At 33.0% G+C, this 21306-nt stretch overlaps 1 protein-coding gene across 4 annotated transcripts in view; it reads left to right on the plus strand.

Annotated features, from left to right (window-relative positions):
* The window catches only part of DACH1 (dachshund family transcription factor 1), a 375540-nt gene that overhangs the window by 256136 nt on the left and 98098 nt on the right, over window positions 1-21306 (plus strand). For all 4 annotated transcript variants that reach the window (XM_040540578.1, XM_040540569.1, XM_040540595.1 and 1 more), the window contains 2 exons: window positions 11205-11340; window positions 13528-13665. In XM_040540578.1, the coding sequence (XP_040396512.1) occupies window positions 11205-11340; window positions 13528-13665 (274 nt within the window). The remainder of the gene's footprint in view (window positions 1-11204; window positions 11341-13527; window positions 13666-21306) is intronic.

A 21306-nucleotide genomic window follows, 5' to 3' on the forward strand; every position in this document is an offset into this window, starting at 1 on the left:
TAACATTGCTGGAAATTTACCTTTCCCTCACTAGAAATAATCAGAGGCTGTGAGTTTAGTGCCTGTTGAATTATATGCACTGAGAAGTTGAGAAGCAAACTTCAATCAGCATACTTTCTGAACCTTACACTAGCAATGAATAATAGCTTCTACTACAACTAAAATAAATATTTTAGAGAATAGATGTAAGTGAGAAGGTCAAACCTGCTTTTTCTTTATTTTTGTAGGAATGGATAAATAGTGAAGTTGCTCTCTTTTACAAGAGTGTTTGTTATTAGAATAATATTTTCCTTATACTGCTACATTTTTAGGCTTTTTTTGTTTTGTTTTCATTATCTTCTGGATCAATCTTTTAACCTTGGTTTACTTAAATACTTTTCCTCAATTACAATTTTCCAGAAGCTGATTTAAAAGGACTGTGAATCACTCATCGTTGAGTTCATCTTTATAACCTGAAATGTCAGTGTAGATTTGAAATTAGAGTACAAGATAAGTTTAAACTCTAAAGTTAGATGACCTATGAGAAATTTCTACTCTGAAAAATAAATCCAGAGTTACCATCTCTAATTAAGTAAATGAAAACGAAATTCAGTCTTAGAAAATAGGAGTCTTCAGCTTATAAATATCCTGGTTTACTGGATAGAACTGACTGTGAACAGTGCCACAGTGGATGACTTGCTGACCTTTCTTTCCAATTCACTGAGTTCACAGTTAGTGTTGTTATCTTTAAACTCACAAAGCTTCAAATGCCTTTCTATTACTGGGTACTATTTCATTTCTTCATGATAAGAAGGTGGAATAAAGCTGAGATCATGTATTAACCAAACATTTTATCCTTCTGTGTTCAGGAGTTGAGACAAAGACAAAATTACAAGGGAAAACTTAAAAAGCAACACTTTTTTTTTTTTTTGAACTCTGAGCTCTAAAATCTTCAGAATTATAATTCAGAAGAGTTATAATTCAGAAGAGTTTTTTGCCCTTTCGAACATAAGACAAACATTAGATGTTGTTTTGTAATGGAATGTTTAGATATATGAGTTGGATGAATAAGAGGAGAGCAACAACAAGCAGGGACAGCAGATTGTGACAGCAATGAATAGCGGTGTGACAGCTGTGACCTGGGGATGCTTTAGATATGAGGTGGCTTTCATCACCTGCCCATGGTTTCAAAGGCTCGGATTGTTAGCAGTTTCACTACATCATTTTTTTTTTCAGTCAGTAGAAAGATATATGAAAATATAAAGAACATGCCTTATATTAATAGCAACATGAAAAAATCTACTCTGATAGTTAGAACAGAGCAGGATGCCAGAATCAAAAATTACACTTTGCCCACGGAATATTACTAATAGTTATGGGAAAAAATAAGAATAAAGTAGGGAAAAAACAAAACAAAACAAAACAACAAAAAAACCGTACTCACACGCACACACACAAAGCAAAGAATAACTTCATCTGAAAAAGAAACAGTGGCACAGTAGTTTTCCACTGTGTATTAAATACATGAAACTAAATTTTTCTAATTCTCTAAATATATCACAGCACTGGTTGCCTTCTTGTCATCCAATAGCAGAAATTGACAATGAAATGAATAAACTAAGATAGCAGCTGACAGTTGATTTTATAGGCTGATATTAATTTTTATTCTGATACGAAATTTTAACACTCTTCTACTTTTCCATTTTTCACTGACAATACGTGTGTTACTATTAACATATTTGATGTTCCTCTATATTTTTTTTTGCCTGTAATTGCTGCCAGATAGTTCAAATAATAGACCAAGAGAAGAAATACTAAACTGCTATACAATGACATAGGAACAACGTACATTTCCATGTTTCAAGTGAGAGTGGTGGTGAGGAAGTTCAGAGAGTGGACCTGAAAGGAAGATGACTGTAATAAAAAAATGAACAAGTTCACTTCATTGAGGGTGTAGACAGCAGAGAAAAGGACTGTAGAAGTCTTCTATGACTACTGTGTGAATAGCCTTGAGTTCTTGAGTTTAGTGCAGGGTTTTAATCCTAAAAGATATTGGCCACAGTATTTCAGTGTAGAAGAGTTTACTGATAATTTATTTTCCAGTTATGGAAATGGTGCTTTTTATTTTATTTATTTTTATTTTTTAATGGTATTAGTTAAATTATCTTTTAAAATTGGCTGACACAGCACCCTGTAGAGAAAAAGGCATGGAAAGTACTCTGAAAATACAATTAGACATCCTGGAAAGAAAACCATTCCACTTCAATGTTGTTACTAATAAAGTAGAATTTTCCTGTACTATAAACTTAAGAAGACTGCCAGAATTGTCTTCTGATATCAGACTGAAAGTATATACGGAATATATATATTGAATAAATATATACTGAAAAATCTTTAAAAGTGTCTCTCTGGATGCACTGAACAAAATAACATCCAAAGCTCATATTAAAGGACCATCTTCAAATTTCAAAAGACAATGTTAGGAAATACTAGAATGCCCCTGCAACTTTAAAGTGATGACATTCCATTTAGTAGTGTTATGGTAAAATTTTAAATTCACAATCGCATATTATATTTTTCCACAGGACCCCTACCTCATTCAGTGAATGGTTAATTGTTCAGCTTTTTTTTTTTTTTAATCAGTGTCTGTCTCATTTAACTTATTTTTTTCTGCATCCTGCGTTGAATGCAGCAGTTTTCTATGGACACTTCTGTGCCTTACAGGAATGTAATACGCAAAGAGTGGTGGATACATATTTGCAACATGAAGTATACTATATTCATTTTACAGAAAAGTATTGAGACCAAAATAATTATATGCCAAATTGCTAAAAATGATCTTTTTGGAATGCCTAATGAGAAAAACATGATTTTTCAGATAACCTATAATTTCTAGAGACATTTGCGTGTTGATGTTACTTTAAAGTGATTTTCTTGAATTTGTGAATTAATTTATTTTCATTTCTTCATTATCTGATACATATGACATAATAATTCTTTGTATAAAAAGAATTTTGATTTAATATATAAAGAAAAAAAAAACACTAAGTAGTGGTACATATTTACTGCTACTAATAGTAAAGCAAATACTCTGCTATAAGTAGTCTAGAATAAATCTAAGAACACTTACTAGCTCCTGAAATATCTAGCTTCAGATGTTTAGACTGGAAAAACAAACATGAAATCTGTGATATAACTAAAAAGTTTTAAGTATATTATAAAACATTAGTATTTAATTTTCTTTTTGTTGTGACCACAGAGAATAGTATATCTTAAAATTATACTTATGAACTTCTGCATAATAGAGAAAATCACCAAGCTAGTCGGAATCTTTCTTTTATTGAGTTAACATAAATATGTATATGAACACTTCTAGCACTGTTTGTTCATTTAGTGTAAGAAGACCTTAGGTCAAAGTGTAGCTGAACTCCTTTATTATAGCTTAATCAGCTTTATATTAGAGGTCAGTGTCTCAAATTATTAATTCATACAATCTATATATTCAAAATTATTTATTTTAACTTTTAATACAGATTGTTTTATTATGAACTTAGAGGATGGTTCCTGTGTACCTGGCATGTAACTGGGAATAATGTCTTTGTTGGTATAATACGGGATTCTATTGCTGTTTAAACAGTATGCTTATGTGAAGTGATTTGTGTAATGTAAAATAAATATCTGCAGATAAATATCTCACATGATACAGAGAAGGTAGTATACATTTTTTTTTGCTTGTCAATTTGCATATGTGTAACAGAGAACTATGTATGTGATGTAAGATTAATTTGATTTAAAATTACCATGAGGTAAAATGGATGGGATTCATTTTGCTGTCTTCTAAGGCACAACTCATTGGACTTTTTTTAGATATCTACTTTATAAAGTGAGGTGAATTGTACCTTGGAAGCATAAATGTATGAATAAACAATAAGCCTAAGGTGAGAAGTTCGTATGTAGACATTTGTACTGTAGACAACTACATTTAGCTAGATGAATCTCATTCTTGGTGTTTGGCTGGATCTACAGTTTTGATTGACCTTGAGGAATGAATTCATACCACTGCTTCTTATTCTTAAAAGTTTTTATTTTTCAAGTAAGACCTGATTTTCAAAAGGAGAGAGGGGGAAAAAAAAAGGAGGAAAATTCTGTCCAACCTGCCAATAAGAAAGTGATAATTCAATTTGAAGAAGTTTTTTGCATGTCTATGTATTTGCATGTTGCATATATAAATGCCTATGCACATTGTATACTATAGAGGAATACATATATGTATATAGTCCAAATATGTATTTTCCAAGGCAAAATATAATTTATGAATTCAGTTGAAAGGATGCACTCAAATAAGAAGGGGTTCCGAAATAGTTGTCAGGACATTTTAATGAGAACACACAGAATCCAGAAGCTCAGTGACACTTCCAGAAATGATCCTTCTCCATCATGATTCCAACACCAGCTGCTGCTCTGGCTTCACTAGGACAGCCAGCCTCTCTCTCTCTCATTTTAAATCTGTTATGGCCTGTGAAACTCACTGCCTGGCTATGCTTTATGTACAGACCATGATTTCAAGGGATTTGGTTGAAATAACAGTTAAACTATTACGTGGTAGTCTGTTTTTCCTTCTAGCCAGTTAACTTCTGCTGATATTCCCAATGATCATGCAGTAAACAGAGAAATAAAAATCAAACAAATCTATAGTCTTTTTGTCTATTAATCACATTCTACATTTTGTGTTATCAGTTATCACTATCATGATGGGAACAGTAAGGCAGAAACAATGAAAAAATGCAGATGAAAAGGATCAAAAATAGAAAGATAAAAAGACAGATATAACGAAAACCTCAATAGGTTTAATGACAATACAAAACATTTGAAGTTGTGAATTTTGATTGGGATTAGAAGCATGTGTATAATAAAAGAATAGAAAAAAAAAGAAAAAAGACAACATTTGCATCAGTGAGACATCAGCAAGATCAGACAAGCTGATAGCGCTATTCAAAAAAGGAAACAGAAAATAAAAATTTATAGCATTCAGACAGTTTGAATGAACACCAATTTTATAGTAGTGACTGAGGAAGTTAGGAAGTAATTCTTAGCATCTTGTACTTTGGACTAAACATTAATTTGGAGTCTGATAGCACTGTAGGCTAAAGCTCAAGGAAAGATAAAACTGTAAAAGCAAAATGTCCTGTTTTCAAGGAATATAAAAAATAACCGAGGGATTCACTTCTTTCACTCTTTCAACAAGTACAATATCAAATAAGTATGTCATTTCACAAGAAAGCCATTCCTGACATACTTGTCAACTCAAGTTCAAAATTGGTCAGTTAGTTAACGAAAGAGTAAGAAGCTGTGCTTTGGTCATTTGGAAAGAAATTATTATAATTTTACCAAAAAACAAAAACAAAAAAAAAAATAACACTGTTTTTAATTTTGAAAATTAACAGTGTATTGAACATTTTTTGTCATGTATCCTTCCCCCAGTAGAAAGTCACCCAAACTATTGAAAAGTATGACATTGGACATGATTTTATCTTCTGCATGACTTAAAGCAGAAATGTCCTTAAAAGAGTTTTTTCAACACTAAAGAGCATCAAGAAAGTTGAATAGTATTAATAGTGATGTACCTCTTCAGATAATCTCAGTTGTATGTCTAAAACTCAGTCTGTGCCTAAATTTAAAGGATGACTAAGCCCAAGAGATGAGTCTTATGGAGAAGCAAATTAGAACAAAAGAGAAAGACTAAAATTACCTGTAGGAGAGAAATATGCAGAAGATTAAAAAATAATAATAATAAAATAAATGGATGGTTATTGGAAGTAGTCACATTCAAATTTTATTAGAATGATTATGGAATTTTGTCACTAAGGAATGGGAAAGGTGAAGAATAAAAGAATGTTTGTGGGAAGCCTGAAGTGGTGAAAACCTAGAAGGTATACTTCCTTGTCTGTCATCTTAGGAGCAGATGGATTAATCCTATACTTATTACCTGAAATATATAATTTAGGATAGTGATAAAGGGACCAACAGTTGAACTCCATCAAGTTTACCTGATGGTAGGTATTTGGGTAAGACTTCTGGTAAGGATGCACTTTCCAAAGAATGAAGGCATGCTGCTGGAGCAGAAAAAAAAAAAGAAAAAAAAAAGAAAAAAAAAAAAAGATTCAAATAGATTAATGTTGAATAACTACCTTTTAGTACCTGGTAAGAAGGAAAAAAAAAAAAAAAAAAGCATATATAAGGAAGAAAGTATGTATGGTGTTCTGGTTATCATACTGGTACCATTCTGGTTCCAATATTTTCAGATAACTCATAATAAGAATTTACTTAGGAACTTGTGGAATGAGATCTTAGAGTATAGTCTTTGCATTTATGCAAAGAGCTCTTTGAAAAATGTAGAGGAGTGTTGATAAGTACAGAAAGACGTTTCTGTTTTACTTGGACAAACTGAGAGAGTATTATATTGTGGGTTATGTTCTTGAAAAAAAATTATGAAAAAAAAAAAAAAGGAGTGTTTTCTAATTTTAGAGATAACTTCCAAAACTGTTAAAATCTCTGTTATTTGTGAGTTAAAGGAAAACAAAACAAAAACAACACCTTTTTCACAAGAACAATTCTGTTATTTATAAAATGGACTTGATATTGAGGGTCTGTAACTTGTGGGGTAAAATCAGTGGGGTAAGTGGGGTAAGAACACAGCAGTCCCTGTAGTGAATGTTCCAATTATGGTAGAAGAATTTTTGGAAGAGTTAAACATGAGATTCTTAAATACTTAGAATTCATTCTTTGTATCAGATTGTAAAGAACACTGAAATAAATTTAGCTCTAAATCTGCGAATTTGTCCCTTAGAAGTGCATTGTCCATTTGCTTATTAACCTCCAATTCTGATGCCTGAGAGTTACGTATTTTGAAATGTCGGCTCAACCTATCTTAAATTGCAACATATGCACTAAATTGTTCACACTACTTTTTCTCATGAGTAAGCAAGCATATCTGTAAGTAAGCATATCATATCTGTCTAATGTGTCAAAACTGCATTTAGATACCAACAAACAGATTTGTCTATTTCAAACTGAACCTCTCACAGTTTTCTTCTTATAATTAGATTTTTAGCAAAAGATTTGAAATAAAGTCACTCAATTTCTTTTTGTTTGTTTGTTTTGTTTGCTGGAAGACAACTAGTGTAATGACATTACAAGCCAACACCAGATTCTCTAGAAATATCTTTAATTACAGAATCACAGAATTGAAGGGGTTGGAAGGGACCTTGAAAGATCATCGGGTCCAACCCCCCTGCCAAAGCAGGCTCCTTAGAGCAGGCTGCCCAGGTAGGCGTCCAGACGTGCCTTGAATATCTCCAGAGAGGGAGACTCCACAACCTCCCTAGGCAGCCTGTTCCAGTGCTCTGTCACCCTCACCGTGAAGAAGTTCTTTCGCATGCTGGTGTGGAACTTCCTGTGCTCTATCTTGTGGCCATTGCCCCTTGTCCTATCCCTACAAACCACTGAGAAGAGGTTGGCCAAATCCCTCTGTCTCCCACACCTCAGGTATTTATACACATTGATAAGATCCCCTCTCAGTCTTCTCTTCTCCAGGCTGAACAGACTCAGGTCTTGCAGCCTTTCCTCGTAGGGAAGATGCTCCAGGCCCCGTATCATCTTTGTGGCCCTCTGCTGGACTCTTTCCAGGAGTTCCCTGTCTTTTAATTAAGTAGAATTGAGTTTGTCCTAAGAATGAACAAGTTTTAGGAAAAATACTGGACAATGGACCATATCCTAGATGTTTTCTATTGTCAGGATTTTAACACCAAAATTATATATTTTTTTCTTATAAAAAAGTGACATTTTGCAGAAGTTACAAAAAAAGTTCTGATCATCTGAGTTACTTATTGAATACATTTTTGCACATTTCTTTTTCTGAGAAAATTTAAGTGAAGTCATTCTAAATGTAAAGTTAATATTTTACCACAGACAAAATCCATCTTTTATACACAAAAATCTGTAGTAAGGAAGACAGCTTATATTGACATTCCAGCGCCATTAGCTTATCACTGTGACTTTTTAGAGCTACAGAGGATTTCATTATATTATTAGCAGAATTTCCATTTATTATTGCAGCTAGCTTTGATAAAGACAAAAAATTGCTATGGACTATATTATTGATTGTTGAATTATGAAGCAAGGATATAAAAAATGAGTTAAGTTATTCAATTAATTCATTCCCCATTTCTGCATAGTTCAATCCTATTTCTTGTTAGGTTAAAGGGTATTTTACAAATGAATGGATAAAGACAGTATATATAGTTTTCTCATAGAGTTTTCTGTTATGTCATATTATATGTGAATAGAACTCATTATCTGTTTTGTTTGCATGATAATTATATTTTTTCTGTTCTGTGCATTCTTTTTGGTCTCTCCTTCTCATAATACATGCTGTAAAAGCGCACATAAATAAATAGGATAAACAAATTAAGCTGTTTAAATAAATTAATTTACTCTGCAGCTCTGTATTCAAATCTTACATGCTCACTGGATTTCATTTTAATGAAACCCTTCTAAGAACAATATATTGCATGCCAAGCAGTGAAATTATATATTAAATGAATGATTAGATATACTGTGTTTCAATTTATACCAAATCTGTACACTGTGCATGCTTAAATATGTTTAAATCTAAAGAAATAAATCTTCTACATTTGGAAAACATCTGAATTATAATCCTCCTCTTGAATTCCCAGTTCATGGACATATAAACACAATCAAAGTCATAATAAGCCTAGGGCTAGGATGCAGTTAAACTATCTTCATCAATGTTTTTGACTTAAAAATCCTAGTCTATTAAAGTGGAATCCACATAAATGTTTTGAAACATTGCTCTGAAAGGTCTTCTTCCACTCCTTCAATAATTCCCATTGAATCCCTTTGCAATTACAATCTCAAGTTTAGCAAATATTTATTATAAAGCTTACCTGGATCTATTGATTACTATTGATAGTTGTGTTGCTGTTTCACAGCATTCAACAATGCATTCAACAAAATAAATATTCATCTACCTATTGTGCATGAAGAGCAATGACTGCTGCTAACGTGTGAGGAACATGATGCTCTCTTCAGAAAAATAAACAAACAAACAAACACCTTTAAGACATTTGCATCAGGAAGCTTTCATATATGTTATTAAACATATTGTGTATTATTTCATTATTGAAAGCTTTTAAGTAGTTGAATGTATACAACTTCTTTGTTAGTTTCATTAGAAACCAGGATTTCAGTTGAAAAAAGAAAGAAAGAAAGAAAGAAAGAAAGAAAGAAAGAAAGAAAGAAAGAAAGAAAGAAAGAAAGAAAGAAAGAAAGAAAGAAGTTTAACATTTTCAGGCCCCCCTCTAGACTTCCATTATAAGAATTACTTATTTTTATCAGTATTTGACCAAAACAACCTAATTCACATCTATTTTAGCAATGACAGAGTCTTGGGAGCTATTAGCACTAAACAGAAAACTGCAGGGGAAGACAGATAATTTTCTGTGAAGGACTATTCTGAACTCATCTCTCTTTGTTCATTGTATCTGTCAAAGTTCTTTGTAAATATTGGATGTATCTCCCTGCTACAGTTTCCACACAGCAGTTCAAACAATCACAGTCCTCATGCTCTAACTTTCAAAATCAAGGGACATCTTGAAGCACATTTTAGCTCCTCCTAGCTATGCTTTCCTCTTGATAGAGAAATGTGGGTGGGCATTTTTCCCCCTCTTTGAAGTAGTTACAAAGCCAAAAATGAAAAACAATGTAAGAATAAATGTGGTTCATTCCAGGTTTGTGCTTCACAGTCTTAGCAGTCATTTGGACTTTAAGTTTAATGAGACAATATGAAGAGCAAGTGCAAGTGTCAGATTCTGCACCTGGGAAAGGGCAGTCCTGGATATTTGCACAGGGTATGAGAGGGTAGATAGCAGCCCCATGGAGAGGGATCTGTGGGTTTTGGTTGATGGGAATTTGATTATGAGTCAACAGAGTGCCCTGGAAGCCAAAAGAGCCAACCATATCCTGAGGTGCATCAAGCACACCATTCCAAGGTCAAGGGAAGCATTTGTCCCACTGTACTCTGCAGTGGTATGGTCTCACCTGAAGTACTGTGTGCAATTTTGTGTGCCACAATATAAGAAAAACATAAAACTATTAGAAAACCCCAAAGGAGGGCTATGAAGATGGTGAAGGGTCTAGAGGGCAAGACTTACGAGAAGTGGCTGACATCACTTGGTTTGTTCAGCCTAGAGAAGAGGAGTTTTTGTCTATGTGAACAATCCAAACAGAAATTAGGATACACACCTATGTCAGACAATCATCTCAATAGCTTGTATGATAAACTATAGTATCACTGTCCTTGCTTCTAAGAGCTGAATTGTGTGTCACTGCTTTTGAGCACTGATTAAAATGGTATAATATAGTCAGTAAGTAGATACAACTTGTTCCCATGTATTTAACACTTACAAATAGGTATGACTAGGAATGGAATTTATAGCCCAAACCCCAAAGTACACCGAACAATATTTGATTGCAAATATGTACAGAAATAAAATTAAGGCTACAAAGGTGGTGAAGGGGAAGACATATGAGGAGCGGCTATCATAACTTGGTTTGTTCAGCCTAGAGGAGAGGAGACTGAGGGGCCTACATGGCAGCCTACATCTTCCTCACAATGAGAGTGGAGGGGGAAGGTGCTGATCTCTTTTCTGTGGCAGCAGGACCTGAAGGAAAGAAGCCATGTCAGGGGAGGTTCAGGTTGAATATTAGAAAAATATTCTTCATTGAGAGGGCACTGGAACAGGCTTCCTAGGGCAGTGGTCATAGCACTGAGCCTGCTGGAGTTCAAGATGCATTTGGACAACACTTTCAGACATAGGGTCAACAGCATGCTGATTCGAGTGACTAAAAAAAAAAATAAAAAAATAAAGTGCTTTATTTTTATAAGTAGTCTGGAAGGCGGTTTAAAATCCTGGTCAGATGAGAGAAACTTTAATGCTGAATAGTAAAATCTATTCTAGATCTAGAGTCCTAAAATTGTTAAGTTTCCTTTGATAATACTCTGCAAATCCTGGACACCTCAACAGAGGCAAAAAAAGTAGGTTGTGACCTAGGAGGTAGATACAGTTTAGGGAAATTATGTTTGGAAGCTGCAAAGCTTTAGTTTTAACATGCCTTTTTTTGAACTTATTTTTCATGGGGTATAGGAACGTGTTCCAGACAGTCCTTCTCCTCCTCCTTCTCTTGAAGAGGGTCGAAGACCTGGCAGCCACCCATCCTCTCATCGAAGCAGCAGTGTGTCCAGCTCTCCTGCACGGACTGAGAGCTCTTCAGACAGAATCCGTAGGTCACATTATTCTCCTTGTCACCACTTTAAATTTGATTAGGGGCAGATGGTTTTTCTAATCAAAATGCCCTCGTCTTAAATAGATCTCATAGGTATCGTGTTCAGAAGTTCATCTGCAATAACTATCTCCCAACATAATATTCCCCAGTTTACAGTTTCATAATACCTGATTCTACAGTAACAGTTACTGATATAAACTGCCATCATGTCATATTAAACATAAAGATTTGAGCTATGAAATACAGAATTGCAACCAGGAAGCAATTTGCTGGATTAGTTTTTAGAACTGAACATGTAGTGTAAACCTTTTTTTTTTTAAAAAGAAATTGAGTTTTATTTAATTTGTTTACTCTAGTTTGATTTCTAAATTGAATCTGACTTCATAAGCAACATCTTACATCATAAAATTGCTTGGAAAAGAGAAGAATTAGTTTAAATCAATTAAAATATGTGTACTTTATAAACTCCTTAAATGTAAAAACTTGTGATGGTGAGACATGATACAGGGAGTATTATCATCTCATATCTCACAAGAGGCAGAGTGAAATTAGACCATGGTGTCTCAGAGTTACACTATTTTTATCAAGGCTCTGTGTAAATGATGTAAATTATGTGACAAAGACTCTGGGTTCTATAATCCAGACTGGACACTGATGGCTTAAATGCCTATTATTTTATGGATATTAACTTAAATTTATATTGCACTTGTCCTTTTCTTTTATTATTGCTCCATTGCAGATTTTTATGCTTTTAAGGCATATTTCCATGGTGGAATTTGTCAGTAGGTGGAACTGGAGTATTTGTCATATAAATAGAAGGCTATGAAATAACTGAATTATGTAGTCATGTTGGTTAGATGCAGATGTGCAGTTTTCAGACTGTTTCCATTCAGGCTCTCTGCAGACTCAGGAAGCTGGCTCTTCACTGACTTTCAGATGAAAGATCTGTCTTTACTATGTGATGAAAAATGATTTACTGAAAGGAAACAAATGAGGCCTGTCCATGACAAGCTGAGAATTCTGTTTTCTTATCACTTGGATGACTGAGAGTACAGATCAGACTAGCATCCCATATAATACGATCTATCTATTTCTCCAGGTTTTTATGAATTCATAGGTAAAGTGCTAAAAAAACCACACAACAACACACAACAAAAGATGGATTTTTTATTTTTTTAATTGTCATCTATTTTTGCTTTATTAAATACCTTTTTCATTTTCCCTTAAATAAAATAAGTAAACGAATAAATAAAACAGAAAATTCCTTATTTTTGCTAAGGAATGTCACTTTTTTTTTTTTTTTTTTTTTTTTTTTTTTTTTTTAAGAGGTAGCTTTCTACTTTAGCTTTCTCTGTTTACCTACCAGCAGATAACAGTGGGAGCTCTGCATTTTTTTTCTTCCAATGAGATGATCATAACAGAGTCCCTTAAATAATCATTTCAGTAGCTTACTTATCTAAAAAACAACCCTTTTCTCTCTTATCTGACCTGTTAACGTAACAACTGATTCTTATGTGCATCTGCTTTTGTGGTGCCAGCAAGATTAAGACGACTACTACAGAAATATGGGTTACCTATGAAAAAATGGTCTACTGAAGATGGTGTAAGTCTCTTGTAAACACAATTTTTAGGGATATAACATTGGGATAGAGACTACCATATAGGGGTTTCCAAGTTGTGTTTGAATCATAAAGCTCTGTTTATGAACAGTTGGAAAGAGCTTTTCTAGATGTTTTATTGGCAAACTTGATGTTATACAGCATATTTCTGAAAAATAGTAATTTCTTACCTGGAAGGTCACAATGCTTAATTTAAGGAGGTGAGGGAGCGTATTTTGGAAAACATATAAAACAAAATAAAAATAACCAAAATGATGAATGTCTCACTTAGAACCTTCTATTCTTTTCCAGATTGTTTCATTTTGCATTTCATTTCTTGTTAAATAAGAAAATGTTTACAAGTATCCAACTGGGTCCAAAGTTACCGATCTCTTCTTTTTAAAATGAACTGTTTTTAGGAAGGCATATCGAAGCTCCCTCATTGTGTGGGTACTGATAACACTAATTAAGTAACTGCATGATTATTAGGATTCATGTATAATTAAAAGTAAGAATATATAAAATAAGTAAAAATTGTATTGTTAAAATGATGGTTGATTTTGTTTCTGCCTGTTCTTGTGTCTAGCATCTGTCCATCAGAATGGCCTATCTATGAACCAAATGCTGATGGGCTTGTCACCAAATGTCCTTCCTGGACCTAAGGAGGGTGATCTGGCTGGTCATGATGTGGGACATGAGTCAAAAAGAATACACATTGAGAAAGGTAATATGAATACGAGTACTTTATTGTTTCACTGTAAAATGTATTGTTTCAAAAGTTAAATAATAATTGTGATTTCCTTTAATACTGTGATTGTTGTTTCAGAAATTCAGTTATAACAGGATTATAGCTTCCCAGATTCTTCTACTTTGTGGTGCTTGACTTTAATGAACAATATTTATCTGAGGGAGGAATTTCATAAATATTACGAAGAAAGATGAGTGAAAAACAGTTTTATATTACTATTGTGTCTCTGGCCCTTCTACAACCCTGTTTAGGTATTAAGTTCCTGTCTTCATTCAGTTGACTTTAATGACATACTTCCCAAAGGGACAGAGCACCATGAAAATTAGTCCATGTGTGCAAAAAAGAAAAAGGCTAATACCAAGCCATTAAACTAGGGAATTACATAAAATGAGGCTGGTATACATTACATAATGGGATTTAAATTTAATTGAGTATATGACCAAAGTGTTTGATCTAGGTGAATAGTCCATGTGCAGTTATACTGATTTTGACACCATTTCATCTCTGTTGGTATTCAAAGTTAAGTTCCTGTACAGGGTTGTTACAGAGGTATTTGGACGGGCAGTAGAATTTTGAAAGGTATATTTCATGCATTATGTTTACTTAATATATACAAATTTAAAACACTTTTATAGAGAAGGAACATTTTGGTGGAGCGGTGGTTAAAAATATGAAATATACTTTGAAAAGATATTTTGGGACTTATCAGAAAAAAAAGAAAAAGTATTTATTTGAGCACAGTGAGAGAAAAATCAAAAGGTACACTAGCCAGATATTAAAACAACTTGGAAAAAATGTCTACAGTGGCAAAGATTTCAGAATAAGACTTTTGTGCCATATCTTGCATTTTATCAACTATGATACTTTCTCTGCCTTGTGTTTGAACAGTGAGATATGAAAAAAATAAAATCTGGACACTTCTATTCTGGACAGGTGTCATTTTTAATAGGATTAACCCCCAAAATTAATAGAAACATTACTTTTTTATAAACCCTTTAGTTTGGTTCATTGCACACACAACCTTCTTAAGCTTATACTGTGCCCTCACTCATCCCCTACAAATTGTATCCCTGCTGTGAAATATGATGTGATCAAAAAGGTTTGTTTTGAATTTCCATAAATGATTTTATTTCACCTTTGGAAGTTGCTCACTTAAGTGTAATCAGACTGGTAAATCTTGCAAACAGAAATACATATTAAGAATTGTTATTGTTTTTATATGTCATTCAGGTGTTTTTTTTTTTTTAAGGCTTTGTTTTTAATGGTATTCTAGATATCCAATCTGTTGCCAGTTCACTTTTTTTTTTTTTTTTTTTTTTTTTTTTTTTTTTTTTTTTCCCCCAAGATCTGTTCTCAGTAAAACTACTGAGAATTCTTTTTGTCTTTAGGTCAAACCTATTTTCTGTTCCCTCCCCACTCCCCCCTCCCTTAGTTCCAGCCTACTGAATTAATGGTAAATACTCATGGGCTATCTAGATTGATAGGGTATACTAAATTAAAAATTGTTTTCTGTCATGACTACATTTATCATGTCTTTCATACCAATTCTGTAACTTCAATATTGCACTAATCTGTATTAAAACAAGTGATTTAGTTTATAGATATTTGTGGAGATAGTAATTACCTACTTCTGTCACTGTGAGCCTGCAGTCAGATTTCCAGACTGTTTCTAACCACTGCAAATCAGTCAGAATGCAATCACATTAAAAAATGTAAACAAATATATTTAGGTGGTGGTGCTCTTAAAGTTGAAGCCACATCACCCTCATCATCTGATTCAAAAGAAAGAGAAACGGGGGCTGGCGGGGGGGGGGGGAGGGGGGGCGGGAACAGATGTTCTGAGTAAGTACCACAAGACCTTAAACATCATTGTGTTTTCTTCTACACATTTGTTGGCACAAATGTATCAGCTGCAGGTATAAAATGGCCTTTAATTGAACCTGTGAGAACTTGAGAAATCCTTCCTAGCAGAATGGTCCTGTGTTTTCTCTTCTTGTCCCCTCTTCCATCAAACAAATTAGAAGACCAAAAATCTCTAAAGTATTCTGAACTCAGGGAAAATGTATTTGTTGTCAACAGAGAATTTAAAGGGAGAAAAAATTTATAAAAGAGACATCTGATCAACATACCGGAATTTATGTTGAGTCAGGGGGGCTAATCATCTTTCTCACCAGATCTATGAATTGTGTAAGTTTTCAAAGATCATATGTAACTCTATTAAAAAAATCAGCCAGATTTATTGCCAGTGGCAAAAATGGGTTTATTTTTTTTTCAGCTTCCATTGCAACCAGTTTATTGTTATCCTACCAAGAACCTAGTTAGGTTCTATGGATCTGATTTACTGCCTAATAAACTGGAAAATTTGCAATGGGCTCTGGGTCAGTATTTGTTGCAGAAAAACAGGAAGAGTTTCTGTTCTCAAAGACAACATGTAAACTGTGGGTGCTGGGAACATGTTCCATCTGCTGACTCCAGTTATGCAACTTGGCCATGTCCAGCTTCATGCTGGGGCAAGACCCAGCAAGACACATCTAAAGTTTCACCCATTCTCTGGGTTCCATGAGAAAAAAAAAATAAAAAAAAAAATTAGACTTGTTGAGAGTTATGTTGTGTTTCAGCCAGGTTCCCAGTCTGAACTATGGGGGACAGCAGGAGACACTGCAGAGCACTTCCACCTCACAATTAATATAGAATTCAAGATGTTATTACCTAAAAATATATATATCCAAAATAGTCAATTACCCTAGACTTCCAGTAGTCTTTTTTTGATTATTAGAGCATAACAGATTTTCAAAATTTACTGTAAGCAGGCTGTAGAACTGCAAATGACCCTGGGAAGAAGGAGGAAAGTTCAAGTATGTGATGTTAGTTCAAGTACTTGATGACCATCATCAAAACCAAGTATCTAATTTTGTAACGTACAATTATAGATTATTATATATTATTATATATTATTATATAATTAATATAAATTATATATAATAATATAATATATAATATAAATATATAATATAAATATATAATAATATATATTAATATATAATAATATATATAATAATATATAATAATATAATAATATATTAATATAAATTAATGTAATATAATTAATATATAATTATATATTATTATATAGATGCATATTTGTTTTTACTAGGTATGATCTTGCAAAAAAAGGACTTACATGAAGCATAAGCATTGTTTTAGAAAAGATCCATTCAATTTGTTACCTTAAAATTAAGAGACTGAGTCTTTTCGGGCACAGTAAGAATTTCTATGACCCTAAGAGTTTGCTCTAGATAAATCCCTCAATTTCTGCTGACATATAGTATTACTTAGTTCTTAGGTAGATTTTAGTTATTACTACAAAGACTACAAAAGTTAACCACCTACCCCTGACCTCCTTCAGGCTAGAGGTGTGATTCCTAATTCCTTATAGATAGAAAAGAGAATTGAAGCTGTGACACATTTCCTGGGCAGTATCCCTAATCACTGTGCATTATGCTGGAAAAGGAAGTATAATTTAACATCATAGCTTTACCTTTATGACCCCAGGCTCTGGTCTTAGGGAATCTGCAAGGTGGAATTCATAGCTCAGTCCACTTCCCAGAGTCTATATGCTATCTCCAGGTAGCTGCAAAATATTTTGTATTGACTTAGACAGACTACAGTTCTACTTGTTAACTTCATTAGGTCCCGTTTTGTAGTAGCTGGCTTGGATACTGTTAAGGGATGTTGTAGGCAGTGGCAGATTATATCACCCCCTAACAAGTACGTGTCTAGCAGTACCTACCTTATGCAATATGTAAGCTCCAGCTCACGTCAGCCCAAGATTTCTTTCTGGGGGACAAACACTTAAAAGTTACTTGCTTTAACACCGAATTTAGATGCCTAAGTCTTTTATTGAATCTGGCCCTAGGGCATCAGATTAGAATTTTCTGTCTGCACCAATTTATATACTTTTAGGTTGACACCAACAGCAAATGAAGCCTGAATGTCATGCTTACATTTTAAATTGAATATGTTATTTGAGGTGCTACGGGAAGGACCCTCTGTTGAAAATATGCATGCAGTTTTCTATAACAAAATATAAAATATTCACCATGTTCACAAAAGAAGCTAAATTATTTCTTTCAAAAAAGCTTTTTAACTTTGATATAAATGGAAATTTCTTAGGCAATTTTCAGATAATCAACAATAACTGCTTCTTGACTACTATGATAGCAGCAATTAAGGTATAACTCTATCAAATCCACATATTAAAAAGTCCCAGTATTTCTTTCTATTTTTATGTCCCTCTCTACAGAGATATGAGCAATCTTAGTCCTCTGACTACTATCTTATAAAATAAAATATTCAAATTCCAAAATATCCTCAGTGTGAAATAGAAAATAATTTAAATATTGCATGTTAATTTAAGAATTATATTTTACTGTTAGCGGTCAAGCATCAAAAAAGGAATTAATAATGATATGTCATCCTATATATAGATATTGTCTGTATTTCAAGCAGTAAACTTATATATATATATATATATATATATAGTAAATACGCATCATACCATGATAAATATAGAAACACACATGACAATATTTTTAGAAGTATGAGAAACTCAGGAACTTGTAACATCATCTAATATTCTCTTCTACCTGATCTGTCCTCAAGCAAAATCAGCAAGCAAATACTCCAGAACTTTGCGTAAAATATGTTTCTGCTCAGTGTTATGATTTTAGCTAGTTCTCTAAAAAAGTCCCGTTTGAAAGACAGTTGTCAGCAGTTGACCTAAAATGGAATTTTCATTCACAGCTCTGCTGCCCAGTTACTGCTTGTGTAAACATACTTTATTTGTTCGTTTTTATTTTTGTATACATTCACACACAGAGAGATATTTATACAATATATATATATTTTCCAAAACAGTTTTTATGCATTATGTATTTTTCTGAATATTGCATTTTTAATGGAAATAAAAGGGTGTTAACAGACCTTGATGGGTATCTATCTGCAAATATATTTTTAATTGACATGTTTCAGTTCTGCAATCTCACTCTACTTCTTAACACATTGAGTTCAGGCTGTATATCATCTAGCACATTGTGAAATCAATCTTGATTTGAGCTTTCAATATTTCTCAGACCCTAAACACAGTACATATAGTCAAATTTGTAACATGAGAGATAATACAGAGATCCATAAAATAAAAGGTTACAGAAAGCCAGTATCACTGAAATAACCTTTAGACACTGGTTTTTGGTATGTCTCTACCTTCAGCCCAAGAGGCTCAAGAATTCTTAAAGTACATTAAAAGCTATTACAGTTAATGGACGACAAAGGTGAAAAATGAAATTGCAATTTTTTTCTTAATGGGTTGTTATTTACTAAGAAGCCATTTTTTTTTTTTTTTTCACAGAAATCTCAGAAACCTTTCACATTACTGAATAAAATAGTTTGTGTATGTAGGAAGGAGTGTAAAGGTGGTACAAAATTCTGAAAGTTCTTTTTAGCAATGTAGCAAATAAGAGTATTTCACAAAGAGACATTCACTGAGCCATCCTCCAACCAGGAAGTTCTTCTGCAGGTTTGTTTGCTACTAAGAACCTTTATTCTGCTAGGGTAGTAGTAGTTTTCACACAATGTATGAGAGATTTGTTGACAGGTTTCCACTTGACTGATAAATGCACATCTATTCCAAAACATCCCAGGCAAATTGAACTCATTGCAGTTTTGCATCCCAATTACATGTGTATACCAGTTAATCTGTGTTTATGTGACTCAAATGCATCCTGGACATATCAGACTTTATGAATATACTCAAGTTTGTTACATGTGCACAAAAGACCCAATTTAAACCAAATTATTAAAAGAAATGGTGTATATGCAATTCCTTTGTGCTTTGTGCCCCACAAAGTTTCCCAAAAGTACTTTCCTCCCTATTTTTTGTCTTTTCTTTCTTTTCAATAGTAACTATTTGCCTGTGTTGTAATACATGGTCTTTATAACCTTTGATGGCCTTTTATTACATATAAAGTACAGGGGAGCTAAAAGCCCCTTTAAAAATATGTATGTATTCATTTTGATTTCTTTTTTAAAATGAATTGTTAAACAGAAGATGTAGTAGTAATTGATAAAATCTTAGAAAGGATTTTTTTTTTTTTCTCATGCTGCCACATTAATTTTTAAATCATTATTTCCCTCTGTGTTTGCTGCTAGGAAAGGCATATTATAGGAAATTAAGTCAATGAATTTATAGGTGTTCATTCTATGTGTGGATATATACCACAGTATTAAATTTGACCAGACAAATATGATTCTGTTTCTCCAAAGTAGCTATTTTTAGTTTTACATTTTACTATACAAAACAATGCATTTGCAAAAGAAGAAAAAAAACAACACATGATGTCTAGCTGTTCAAGAAATTAATTCTAAAGAAATTATTAAACACACAATTATTATGTGAATTTAAAGGGATATAGAGTCATATATATATTCTTCCTAAAAATGTACATAAGTACATTTTAATAAGTACATTTCCATTTTAATGGAAAAACAACAACAAAAAAACAAAAACAAAAACAGACAAAAAAAACAACACAAAACAAAACACATTCATCTCCTAGGCCTTAGTTGTGTCACTTTATACATGTGGTTACTGTTATAGAAAAGACAGCTTACAGCAAAATTTAAAGAATGTCTTCCGCTTGAGACTACTTACAGTAACTAAGTGCTAATAACATGCCCTGCAATTAGTTTTCTTTAAGTTTTTCCTAAATTGTTCAAATGCAAAGTACCAAAAAACACTTGTGAAAAGCCTGAAGATCTGTAGCCTAGACATCGATAGTATTTCCTTGAAAACAGTATGAGTAATTTTAATAAAATTTTCTTTTCTTTTTTTTATCAATTTCATGTTATTTCCTTTTTTTTTTTTTTTTTTTTTTTTTAAGGAACTCCACATTGTTATTATTATTTTTTTTTTCATATTTTTGTTCTAAGTAGTAACATGATGATTACATATTCTGCTAACATTGCATGTAATGTATAATCACAATAAATTCTCAAAAATACTTTTTTCCCTGAGTACAGAAGGTTTGGGATTTTCCTCTGATACGGACCGATACTGTCATAGTTCAGAGAAAAACAGTTTTGATTTGTTCCTTCCTTTCAACTTTCTTTTGTTGAAAAAGCTTCTTCACTGTGAAGATGTATCTAATATCTTGATGATTTTTCTTTATGCTATTTAGGAAGCTACTTTGCAAAACTAATCACTGATTTTCTGCCTCTGAACAGGTTTGTCTTTGTGTTTGAAAAGGTTGTTTAGGTTCCCAATGGACAGAGAGACGAAAATCTTCCTTTATGCCTGATTCTCCTTTCTTTGGTTTTAGAGATCAGTAACATCTCTAAGCTGTCTTGCAAGCTATCACTATACATTAGACTGATTCACAGTGACTCTTTACAATTTTGGAGAAGATCATGTATCCTTGGCCACAAAACTCCCAAGTAGACTAGCTATAATTAAGAGATGAACTTGATCTTCTACAAGCTATATTTGTCAGAAGTCTTTCAAAAGAAGTTAACAGAACTACCAGTATAATATATAACAGAAGGTAACGCCATAATGGGGAA

The sequence above is a fragment of the Cygnus olor genome, chromosome 1 (assembly GCF_009769625.2).
Source record: "Cygnus olor isolate bCygOlo1 chromosome 1, bCygOlo1.pri.v2, whole genome shotgun sequence".
NCBI classification, from domain to species: Eukaryota; Metazoa; Chordata; class Aves; order Anseriformes; family Anatidae; genus Cygnus; species Cygnus olor.